This window comes from Podarcis melisellensis, assembly GCF_964234715.1.
Source record: "Podarcis melisellensis genome assembly, chromosome: 11".
Lineage (NCBI taxonomy): Eukaryota > Metazoa > Chordata > Lepidosauria > Squamata > Lacertidae > Podarcis > Podarcis melisellensis.
The window spans coordinates 26645247-26658251 of NC_138543.1; the positions used below are offsets into that span (position 1 = coordinate 26645247).

A 13005-nucleotide genomic window follows, 5' to 3' on the forward strand; every position below is an offset into this window, starting at 1 on the left:
CACCATGGGATGCTACTTCATGCTATCCTCTCCTGGGTTTTAATCAAACTACAAGAAGCTGGGGAGGGAAGTAGCTTTGGAGCACCCGAGATCAGTACGCTCAGATTTTGTTTGGAATGTCATTTTTATTTTTTAAATCTCTCAGCATTTTAAAATAAAAACTTCTAGGGGTGGGGACTCACCCACAGTGGCCAGGTACATAGCAGATAACATCCCTGACTTCTGCGCATGCTGTAAAACCCAGTGAGGATGTTATGGGGTTTTCAGAAAATACAAGCCCCAGGAAGACTGCAGTGTAAACACTGGGGATACAATTTGTAGATAAAATAGGGCACCTTTGAAAGAAAGCAAAGCAGACAAAAACTTCTGTACCCTGAAAGTTTCAGAAATGTTATCTTCCCCTTTGATAACTTTCAAATGCAATTTTCTCAATGCTTTTTAAAAAAATGTGTGTTTTCAACACAGCACTCAGTTGAAACAGTTCATCCTTTTGACTAGGGTGTATTGCTGAATACAGATAGCTGTACAGCTGTCCTTAACAGATTCTACAACACCCAGAGCACAGAAAGGCTCAAGATGCCACTCTCCTTGTACCCTTGCCTTCTGAGTCTAGAACAAGCCACAGCTCCTGCACCTTGCGACCTGAACAACTGAAATATTTCAGCCCATTAAATATTGCAGAATGCAGAGCATGGGTGAATAACTTGTGGTACTCCAGACATCGCTTAGATCCAACTCGCATCAGTCCTAGCCAAGTGACAGGTTTGGGAAGACAGAATTTGAGTCCAGTACCTGGGAGGGACACAGGTTAGACCTCCCTGATTTAGAATGTGTCAAACAATGTAGAAAGAAGTCCAAAGTCTCAGCTGAAATCCTGTTAAATACATCTGAGGAATCAAAATAAAGCAAGAAGAAAGTCACATACGTTTGTATTTAAAAGATTTTATTTTCATTTCACCAAAAATAAAATAAAACGCAACAGTGTTTGCAATACACATGCCCTTCAATCAGTGCTCATTATATGCACACCATTTTTATTTGAAATATAAGAAAATAGGCTTTATTTCTCCTTTACAAATTAAGGAAAACCAAAAATTTGCATATAACGCTTATACATGTACATATGCACACCATTTCCAAAAATCCTTCTCCTCAAGGTAATATTGTACAACTTGGGTCTTTTACTCTTTTACTATGCAAGGTTCGAAAAAATTCCTGTTGCAGTTGATATTCCAGAAATACTCTGATGTTACCATTATTAAAGCCAACTTCTTGTTATCAATATAACTACGGATCTGGTGCAAATTTACTCTCAAATCCATTCTCTCTTTTTCTGAAGACTTTGCAAATTAAAAGACTTCAGACTCCATCATTCATTCCAATTTTAAAAAGGTAACTATTTTAGATTTTTACAGTAATTTGCTACATGGTGCCATGACTAACTTAAAAAAGATGCCAGACCATTGCTTTTGATCAAAGAGATGTTGTCATGTGCAAAGATCTGAATTTCTGCTTCAAAACAGCAGGTTTAAGTAACACAGCAATTCTGGGAGGTTTAAGTTATTGAAGGCTAAGACCTGAGAACTTAATATGGCAAAAAAAAAATTTTTTTTAAGGTGGCTAGAACTTTAAACATTTCATTAAACAAAGGATAAAACATTGTAAACATTTAGGAGCATCGGAGCAAAGCAGAGTTTACCCATGCGTTTAAAAAAAAGTGTGTGCATGGGGGCAAAGGGGGGTTATTTTATGCATCTAAGCAAAGCCTTTGAAACTGAAATTAAGGAACATGTATCTAAAAATTCACTGGAGTTTCAGTTCATGAAATGCATACAAAGCATACACTTAAATGAGGCAACCTTTTAAATTTCAGAGTGCAATGAAAGATAACATCTTCCAGAAGAGATTTAAGAAAGCCAATCTATCAGGAGGAGGAATGTTCTAATGGAGAACAGGTGAAAGATACACAGCAATATAAATACAAAATCAGCTCAAAGGTCAGCATCCTGCAGCATGGTGCTAGTAAGGAAAAATTAAGGCCACATTCCTTAAGAGTATTATCCTTACAATGCACGCCTGAATTCACATATGGTAAGATGTAATGGAGGAGGCAACTTTTTTTAAGCAACAGGATCCATTACAAACCTGCCATATCCATCCCTACGCCTCACTCACAGCTAGAAAGATACAGATTTTACAGTTAAAATGCAGGTATATGCAGCAGCTTTGTGAGATTACCTTCAGCCAAGCTGATTCTGCAACTATAAGCAGCTGGATGCTTCTGAGAGACTATGTACCACTGCTCTAGCTAGAGGAGATTTCAGATATCCTATATTCTGTGTATCTCTCTCCTTTCCTGAATTGTATCCAACGGTAAAGACACACAGACGGGGTGTTTCAAGGCATTTAAAAACAACTTTATTGAAGTTTTCTCTGTGAACATTTGGTGTGTTTCAAGCTACTGTGACCGCTTCAGGGAATTCTAAAGAACACAGCACATCTTTCCCCTCCAAAGTTCTCCACCCGTTCAGAAGCTTTAAGTGTGAACGGATATTCGTGCAGCATTTTCCAGAATTACCTGAAGTTTGCACAGGAGCTCAAAACACAAATGTTTTTTAGATACTACGTCAAAACTTGTTTATAAGCACCACACGTTTCCCCTTTGTTTCTGAGGGTACAATTCTGCACGATAAAATCCTAATGTTTGAGCCTGGTGACATGTGGAAGCCGCAATCCGAAGGCAGTAGGAGAGATGGGACTTTTTTGTACCATTCGCCTCACCACACACAAAAAGCTGATAAATGGCTGTCACCAGTTGGTTCTAAGTAATTGAGTCTTAAGCTTTTCACACACAACCACCATCCGGCTTTCATTAAACTCGTGGGGGGCAGAGGAGGACTGTGGTTGGCAGCCCTTTCGCAACGTTGCATGCTCTGCTAACCTCATCCACCAAAATCTGAAAGAGGAACCTAGGTGAATACAGCTGTATGTTTATAAGACATCACACTAAATGGGTGAACATCACTGGAACAATGGGCATCTGGTTTTCATTTAAAGAAGATGTACAGAAGATAACTCTCCATTTGTGAACATTAGGTGTGTGGTACATACATGGTAGATACATGTTTCTATGTGTGTATTTATCTTTAAATAGCTGGATAACGTTTACCCAAGGTGGGGCAGCAATAAGTCTAACTATGTAACATCGAAGTTGTGCTTAAATTGTGTGAAGACAAAACAGCTGGAGGTGCGACCTATAAATTGGCTAAGCCAGACAATTTGGATGGAAGCCTATTTCGTCACAATCCCCCAAATCCAGGGCTTGGACGCATACATAGCAAAAAAGCATACTTCTATGTTTCCCGTCATGTGCACAACACATTTCCTAACACTGAAGAGAACAGGCAATTCACCGCATGGTGTAAAAGCTCTGTGGCTGCACTATGGAGCACCACAGAAATGTGAATTATGTTCCTTGACTTCCAGTCTCAAAAGAACCAGAAAGTACTTCTGAATGCAGTTTTCCTATCACCGAGTATGCATATAATTACACATTTCTATAGCCGTAAAATATTGTGAATGGAGGGTTTTTAAATAAAGAGACATCCTTTTATATATCATTAACATATTCCTTGTGCAATCATTACAATATACTCTAAGGCACATGAATCATTACTATTTGATTTAAAAGCACAACCAAGAACGATACCATTCTTTTCATACAAGATCCTCAAAGAAAAGCTTAAAATTAAATTCGGTATTTGATTAACAAGTGGGTGGGGACACACACACAGTTTTCAAATTTCTAAACTATATTTCTACACCGAGGTGATTGCTTTTAGAAAAACAATCTTAAAAAAATGAATCTCGAACACAATTTGAAGTCAATTACTTTAACGGAACAGAAAATTTACCAGCAAGAAGGAATACACCCAAACTAGACATTAGCCCTAGATTTCTCTTAAACACAGTAGAAAACTCTTTAACTCCACATATAATTCAGCTAGTGAAAATATATACTTTATTACTACAGTGCATTTTTCTCCTGAAAGAGACATCACAAAACAGATTAATATTAGGTTAAAACAAGATACAATACCTGTGAGCTGCCACTTACAGCTTGAATTTACAAAAAAAATAAAATAAAATGGGGGGAGGATTCTAATCCCTCCAGTTTGCAGTGAAGTAATTATGGTACCCAGCAGTTGGCATTAAACCTTGATCTCACTAGTATTTTCTGGAAGATTGATGAGTTTTTATAGCTTCTCCTATAGACTGGATCCTAGGTCCAGACAAGTTTGATTAATATTGTTTAAATAGAAAATGTCACACATTCCAAAACAAACTATTTTAAAAATAAATAATTGAAAAATACTCTTAATCCAACAGCGCTTTAATTTAAACAATACAGTCTTAATTCTAGAAGGCAGGTGCATTATATTTTCAAGTACATTTCACATTTCCAGTAGCAAGCGCATCTATATATAGAGGACAGCCTCAAGTGACTCCCTGCCCTTAAACAAAAAGGGAAGCAACAGAATCTTGACCATCAGTACTATTATATGGGGGGGAAATGAAAGGGGTGAAGTCGCAGGAGTGAACTACAAGCCAGAAAGAGGGGGGAAAGCAAAGCCATTCAAGCACTAACCAACAACCATAGTTCATGACAATAATTATCTCCTCCCAATCAAAGAATGAATGCATGGTAATGTTTTCCACTGAAAGATGGGAAGCTCTGAGGCCATTTTAGAAAGTGAAGCAGAAATTGATGAATTTCTACTTCAGCCTATTAGAGACCCAGAAGTATTAAATCTTTATTACCTTAATGTATACAATTATTTTTCTCCTCTTGTTGCAAATTTCAACCTATCTGAAAAAGCCACCATTTCACTGCATTTATTGTGAAATCAACGCAGAGGGGATATGCACAGAAAGCTCTGCGAAATAAAACTATGGCATGGTAAGTTCTGAATGCTTCTCTTGAACAAATTACCATGACTTTCTTCATAGTAGCCCAAAGCTGTTTCAAAAACTGAGGCCGCACAACCTTTGGCCATTTCCCTGGTTTGGCTCATTTGTTTCGAAGTTATATTATCAGCTGTTTCTAAATCATGGGACAAGTTACGAGGAAATGAAGTGAGCTTTACTGTATTGGGCTAATATAACACAGAAAAGTGGAGCGCTATAGCACTTAAATATTGGAGATCAACAGGGTTCCACAGCATGTATTAATGAGGATCCTCTGGGAAAAGTAAATTAAGTCAAATCAGTATTTAAAAAACATCAAATCAACCAGAACAATCAGAACACTCTGTTCTATAGTGTCAGCCAAACAACAATGGAAACTAGTTTTTTTATAAGTTCCCTAATGAGATAGGAGTCAAAATCTTTGGGGTTTTACTCTGATCAATTGCACAATGAAAACTCCCCTCACAAAGCTATTTGCAAAAAAAGCTGTTCACTACGTGGCACTGGTAGCACCCAGCCATGTTGCAGACAAAAAATAAGAGATTTCTACCAATAATTATATTATTTCTGATATTTGCATAATGTCTAGAAATTACTTTGATGAAACAAAACTCAGAGCTTCCCAAAATTCAACATTTTCACTTTAGTTGTTCACTTCCATATTGTGTGTCTTAGCAGCAGCTTATAATCGTTTTTTTAAAAAACGTGCTTCAGAGCAGGTACGGTATTTACCATTCAAGAAGCTACAGACATTGAGGAAGTCTGATTAGACAGCAGCCTGCAAAGAGAGAAAACAGATCACAGGAGAGTTCTCGTTTAGCTGCTCTTTTTTTTGTTGCTGTTGTTCAACTTTCATTCAATATGTAGAAAGTAGAAGTGGATTTTCCTATGATGGAAGGGAGGCTCCATGACAAGTTACTGTCTTTGTTTTGCGTGAATGTTTGGTCAATGAACGAACATTCCCTTAGATTAGCATCTCTCTGTCTCGTCTACAAGCACTGCAAAGAGTGCCAACTTAAGAGATGTACCCTGAGCTAACTCTAACCCTCGCAGCGCAAAGCAAGTTGCACTGTCCCTTTTCGCACACGCTTCTTTTTGCACAAAAGAGCAAGAACTGCCACATTCTAAGTGGCTAACGCGGACTCTGGTGGATGCGATCACTATAGCAATTTTTCCAGTGTCTCCAAGTTCTTCTCCATCCACTGGATATTCAGCTGAATCCTCTCAATGGCCTCTCGAACAAAGCGTAGCTGAGCAGTCTCCTCCGACTTGGATTCAAAGAATGTCTTAACCTGCAGAAGCAACGCACAGAACAGGAATATGTAAGGACAATAAAAAAAACTAACTTTACCCTTGTGCTTCCAAGTGGCATAACAGGGGGGTTGGTGGTGGGGAGGAGCCTTCATTTGGGACTTGGACAATCTGCCTCTTCTAGTTTAGTCCTAGTTACACCAATGCATACCAAGTAAATATTAAAAATCCAAACTATTTACTGAAATCCCCCTTTTTTGTAAACATTTGGAATAACTTCCTGATGGACTGAGGAAGAGGCTGTCTCAGAAGGTGGTAGACTCTATTATATTTGATGCTTTTGAGCAGCTGGGATAGCCATCCATCAGGGATGGAGGAACAGATTTCCTGCATTAGCAGGAGGTTGGATTAGATGACTTTTGAGGTCCCTTCCAATCTTACGAGTCTTTTTTTATTTTTATTTTTTAAAAAGCTTAATTAACTCCTTATTTTGCTTGTGTGATTAAAGGCAGTTAACTCACCAGCAGTGGTTTCTCGAACTTTAAATGCCATCTTCCACATTGCTGTGTACCAAGAATACACAGCTACTCAAAGCCAGCAGTAACAGAGCAAAATACAATGTTCCAACTTCTATTTTATATATTTCCCCCCCTTAAAACTCTTCGGAATACTTTATTCAAACAAACCTCAAGCAGATGTTCTTGTGTTGAGAACTGACAAGTTGTCGCAATCACAATACTTTGCATGGTGTATGATCCACGGTGAAACCTGAAGTTTAGGAGAATGAATCAAACGTTTATTCAAAGCATATTTAACTCAATTCATGCCTTACCTATTTTGGAAGCTCATGGTGAATTACAGTATTCAATGTTCTTAAAAGTGATCAGCATTTAAAGAAATCTGTTACTCCTGGTCGCTAAACTACTAGACATACAAAATAAGTAATGGTGTGCACTGACTATGCTAGACACCGTTTGGACCTTGATTCAATGCTCCAGAAAACAGTCTGATTTGGCCCAAAGCCCTTTGAAGGCTCTCTGATTAATCTAGGGATCCAAATTTGATACCTAATTTGAAAAAAAACACACACCCTCTGCATTGTCTTCTCCCATTTGAGGGCTTTTTTTAAAGGCTAGGGCTTTTTCCCTTTTGAAAGAATTAGACGAAATTGGTAGTCACAGTAGCCCCTCCTAAGTAGATGAAGCCTACCTAATTATGGACTTACAGGACACCTTTGGTGTTTTATCAATGCATATATTTTATTTTACAAAATGAATGGTCTACAACTTTCTTTTTTGGCAGAATGGGGTGAAATCTGCAGGCATGGCAGTTCTTTTGAAGGTACAAGTCCTATCACTTTGCCAAAGGATAGCTGCAATGGTTTTCATGAAAGGCAGCCTTGCACAGGCTTTTAAACATCCAAATCAACCCGAATTGCCTTTGAGGTCCGTGCACCAATTGGGGTGGCTCAGGCAGAATCCTGCTCAGGTGAACCCCAAAACTAAAAATGGTTCAGTATTCAACTAAAATAAGGCTCTGGTCAGATAAGTTCAGTATTTTTCACAATTCCAGAAGACAATGAACAAAGCCAGAGAGTACACACTGAGAACAACTCTTTTTATAGATCAAAAGACAACAGGTTAATTATACCGGGGACACCGAAGGAAATAAACTGGCACAAAGAATGATAAATAGCTACAATTCCGCAACGTGAGTGCCTGCACTTTTCAGCATTTCCTCTCCTTCTGATCTACCCTCAGCCATATGTCCATGTGCCTGAAACTTCATGAGTATGATGAAATGGGACTGTAGTTCAGGAATGCTTATGCCACAATAAATTTGTTGAGTTTTTGAGGTGCTTTAAGGTGTTTCAAAAGAAGTAAAAGACTCAAGTAGCAGTGAAATGTGCTTTTGGTGAGTTACCGTGATTTGCATGCAGCTTCAGCAACCCAGCAAGTCTCCACGTAGCACATGCTATAGTGCTGAAATCTTTTATTCAGTAGGTGTTTATTCTAAACAGCAACGACAAGGGCACCCAAGGCACTAGGGCAAGACCTGAGCAGCATGCTTATTTAGTGCCAGTAAAAATCCTGTTTTATATGTACACGTTTCTCTCTGTGTTTGTGTGTAGCAGAAGGAAGGATAAAGACAGAATTTTATTACAAGAACTGAAGGAAAGCCTTACTTCCTTATAAGCTGATCCCAGTTCTCCTTAACGAAATCCCATGCTAGTAAGTGTCCAGGCAAATTCTGACTGGCTGTTGTTATAACAGTTGGAAGATCCTGCGATCTGATGATACTTCCTTCCAGGCTTGTTTGCATTAACCTATGAAGCAAAACAGAGTCAAGATTATAGGCACATGTGCATTCTTTTTAGAGATCTAGACAATTTATAACAGATACTGTAAGGGGGCAGGGCCAATGAGGGCCATCTCACAACTAAAAATGTCTACGCTTGTATATGCAAATACTACCTGTCCATTCATTCAGCAAATAAATCTGAACCACCCTTTAGCTGGGATGTCGTATAAAATGTGTGGTTTTTTATCAGGCTGCCTACTGCTGGAACTGGTGGAAACTTTTCTATGCTCATTGGACAAAAAGTGAAATACAGAAACACCTCAGTAACCTTGCAACTGGAAATTAGAAGCATATGTTTTTCGAACTGCAAACTGACAAACTTTCTGGAAGGGTCGTGAGTTAGAGTCTCATGTTGGATAAAACGTTCCTGCATCGCAGGGGATGGACTAGATGACCCTGGTGGTCCCTTCCAACTCTACAATTCTATGAGTCCATTAAACGCTTTATTCTACAAATTTGTTCCTACAAGTATACCTAAATATTTCAAGGAAGGACAGCACAAGAAAAGGTAACTTGTAGCCTCAAGTTTTCAAGCAATGTATAACACATGTCTATAAAGCAAGGAGAGAAAGCTCACACACCCCACATACAGCTGCTGCCAAGTCAAAACTTGCCCTGACATTAAAGTCAATGAGTAAAATCTCTCTTGTCAGTGCAAAAGGTCAAAGAAGGGAAGGTGTGTTAAATGCTGCACCTATTTTTTTAGACTTCCTTTTACAGTGACATATAGAAATTGCTCTTAGGATTTTCTTTATGATTATATGTGTAATATATGCTGCTTCATACCATATCAGTTTCTTAACATCATCTGCACTGGCCAATGCTTCAAGGATTTTGAGCTTTTCTGGTTCAGACACCAAATATGCATACATGCTTAAAAGATAGTTCCAGCCACTTTCGGTTTTTGCTCCGGCTGTGAATATGATCTTCATAACATCTGCTGGCAGGCTACAGAGAGAAAGTGCAAACCTTTATAAGAACAGCCTAAAAAGAGTAAGTCACATCAAAGCATTAGCTAGCATGATATGAACCATGGCTTATCTCAGTAAGTCCTTAACCAAGAGGCTAATTTGAAGTCGTCTGATGAGTGGGAGGACAGGGATCCTACACTGGCTATATGCCCTGTTCCAAGCACAGAATAGGATATAGCAGCCAAGCCAGGAGGATTTCGCCACTGCTTATCAGGGATGAAAACCCTTTAGTCAGTATGTGTGTGTTTGTGTGGCAGAAGTGGTGGGAGATTCCCCATCACCACCCACTCGCTTAAAGGAAAAGCAGAGCTGCTATAAAGAGCACTTTTGCAAAGGACCAGCTCTCTGCAAAGCAGCCATTCCTCACCACCTCTCCTCTAACCATTGCTGCGAGCAGGTGGGCAGTAGTCTCTCCCACATTTCAATGATGAAGAGGAGATGGCTGCTGCAAACAGCACTTTTCCAAAGGGCTTTAAGACAGCTCCCTTGCTCCTGGCCTGAGCCTCCAGAAGCTCAAATGGGAGCGTGGAGGCTGCCCTAAAGCCTTTGCAAGTCTGTGTGCTCCGCCCCTTTAAACCTCCAACAAGCAGGGTTTAAAGAGGAAGTATGGGGAGATACGCAAAGTCTTTTGCACGTCTCCACACAGTTCCCTGGGAGTTTTAAGTGTGCAAGTGATCCAAGTGTAGCTGGGGAAACTCAGCCACATGGGTGGGGTATAAATAATAAATTTATTATTACTAGTAGCAGTAGTAGTAAAGGGAAAGGGACCCCTGACCATTAGGTCCAGTCGTGGACGACTCTGGGGTTGCGGCGCTCATCTCGCTTTATTGGCTGAAGGAGCTTCCGGGTCATGTGGCCAGCATGACTAAGCCACTTCTGGCGAACCAGAGCAGCGCACGGAAACGCCGTTTACCTTCCCGCCGGAGCGGTACCTATTTATCTACTTGCACCGCCGACCTTCTGATCGGCAAGTCCTAGACTCTGTGGTTTAACCCACAGCACCACCCGTGTCCCTATTATTATCCAAATGACATGTGATTGACAGGTGGGAGGTCCCACTTACCTGTCAAATTTGGCCCGTGTGGCAGATCCTGATAAGGATCTGGCCCATGGAGCCACAAAGCTTCTCCACCCACTGCAAAGAAGCCTATGAAACATCAGGAGTGAGGCAGGTAGAGACATCCATGGGGAGTTGGACTGCATAGCTGATCCATGCAGAAGCAGGCCTGAATTCGTTGCCCATCAGTGTTGGCTTCAAGCTTGATCAGCGGGATTTTGAAAGCACCACAGAGGGCTCTTTGAAGCCTGTGTGGTGCTTTCAAGTCCCGACGATCATCACCTGATGCCACTGTGATGTCAGGTGGGTGACATGAAGGCTGCTCCAGCCAATTTTCATATATTGTCTGTGAGAAGATGAAGAGATGAGAATCTGGCCCACAAGCCAGGTTAGGTTCTCTTCCTCTGATATAAAGCTGGAGAATGCTTAATCATAAGCAACTCACCTGAGGGAGCAAAACCAAGAGATGCTGATCCATATTTCTATTTAAACTTGTCAGGCTTCAAGATGCTTGACTGCATTGAGAATATGTAATAGAAAACTATTTCTGAATGCCATAGTACACAAGAGGCAGCTTGAACCAAGGAGCAAGTCTGTGTTTTACCTTTTTGTGCCATTGGAGTCTTTCCATTCGTTAAATAGCTTGGTAGCATCCGTGCTGCAGTCTTCCAAATTATGGGTGCAAGCAAAGGTCAGCAATCTCGACTTCAGCTCCTGTTCTGAAAGGGTCCCATCACTTGTCCATTTCTGTTGGTTAATCTTGTCTTTAAATAGTTGTAACATCTTATGCTGGAGAATAAAGAGGAAAAGTTATCACTAGGCAAATTCTGCCACAACAAGCTTGTGCTAGGTTGGAGACTATAAACTGCAAACATCCCCCAAATCACACAGTTCCTTGCAACACTCCTGTATCTAATGCTCAATTCTGGCAAGTCTGCCATTCAGTTCTGAAAAGAATTTCCTCACTGTCTTACATGTGCTCAATTCTCAGCTGGCACCAAAATGAGCCCAATGAGTCTTTGAATGACCTGCGGCTCAATAGGCTAGTTCAAATCTATATGAATTATATTAACAGGCACATAAAACCAGTCACACCATCTTTAACTCACTTTCATGGACTTTTTTTTTTAAACCCAACCCCACTTTCAATAAAATCTTTTTTATTTGTCTGGTTTGCAGAATTCATGAGCTGAAACAGTGATAGTTCTGCTAGGCACACATTCCACATTATCACTGAATAATAATAATCAGCAGATTCATGTGGGACCAAATTATTTGATTGTTAAGGTGTATGCTTTCTGCATGGTCAAAATGTTACAAAAATGCATGCTGTGGCACCTTAAAGACTAAATGGTTTGTTTGGGATGGACACGAATAGATGCTCTCCTCCTTTGGTATATGACTACAGAGCAAAAAGCAGCTGGTTACAAATTTAAGAGGACCCTAATAATAATAATAAATTATTACTTATATTCCACCCACTGGGCCGAGTCTCCCCAGCCACTCTAAAGGAATGCCAAAAAACCACCTGTTCTTCTATTTTACCTAAGGTATCCATCTCTTTGCAGTTGGGGTTCAGAAGTTACAAATGGCATTTACATCTGAGAATTTACTACTGAGAAAATACAACATGCTTTTAAATGGAAAGCTCATAAGCAACCCATCCAACATTCTAACACTAAACACAACAAAACAGTATAATTTAGAAACTGTACTTTCATGTAGTACAAACTATTTTGCCCTACTATGAACTTCATATCTAGCTTCCACCACCTGCCTGCTTTCAGTAACTTACCAATATTCTTGCTGAAAGGGTCTGCATTCCTCTTTTTTCAACCAGGTTGAGGATATGGTTCATTTGGTCCAATGCTTGTATGATTGGAGAAGTGCTGTTTTCTTTCACTAGGTAGTCAATCAGGTCAAAGGCTTTGGCCAAAGACACCTTTCCTAGTCTAAAGGGGGCATCAAAAACAACAACAAGAAGAAGATACTGTCAAGCATTCTGACAAGCCTAAACAAATGTAAAAGACCTTGTTTGTGGTACAGGATATAAATTCTTCAAATATAAAATTGTTTTGCTTTATTTCTTCATATTATTAGATTTATTTATTTATTCTGGAGGCAAAACCTCCATAACAGATGATAAGTTTGATTCATTATAAGATTCTATTGATAAGTCCCCAAGATAAGTGCTGTTAAGATCTATCAAACAACACTGGACTAAATTCCTGCATCTTTCACTCCTCTTGCAAACTCACCATTTCTCGCCCTTAACAGAAGGACCCTAAACTAAAACCTTTGCAATTTCATACTTAAAGAGTTTCGTTATGCGCAACAGTGAACATCTAGGATAACAAAAGGTAAAAAATAATTAACACATCCAGATTAGATAAGGTT

At 39.6% G+C, this 13005-nt stretch overlaps 1 protein-coding gene across 2 annotated transcripts in view; it reads right to left on the reverse strand.

The window, feature by feature from the left end:
• Nucleotides 1-926: 926 nt before the first annotated feature.
• Nucleotides 927-13005, reverse strand: part of LOC309380493 (leucyl-cystinyl aminopeptidase-like) — a 42346-nt gene continuing 30267 nt past the window's right edge. For both annotated transcript variants that reach the window (XM_081930446.1, XM_081930447.1), the window contains exons 13-18: nt 12404-12560; nt 11213-11397; nt 9367-9528; nt 8405-8545; nt 6906-6987; nt 927-6260 (exon numbers count right to left, since the gene is read on the reverse strand). In XM_081930446.1, coding sequence (XP_081786572.1) covers nt 6129-6260; nt 6906-6987; nt 8405-8545; nt 9367-9528; nt 11213-11397; nt 12404-12560 — 859 coding nt within the window. In that variant the 3' untranslated portion in view covers nt 927-6128. The remainder of the gene's footprint in view (nt 6261-6905; nt 6988-8404; nt 8546-9366; nt 9529-11212; nt 11398-12403; nt 12561-13005) is intronic.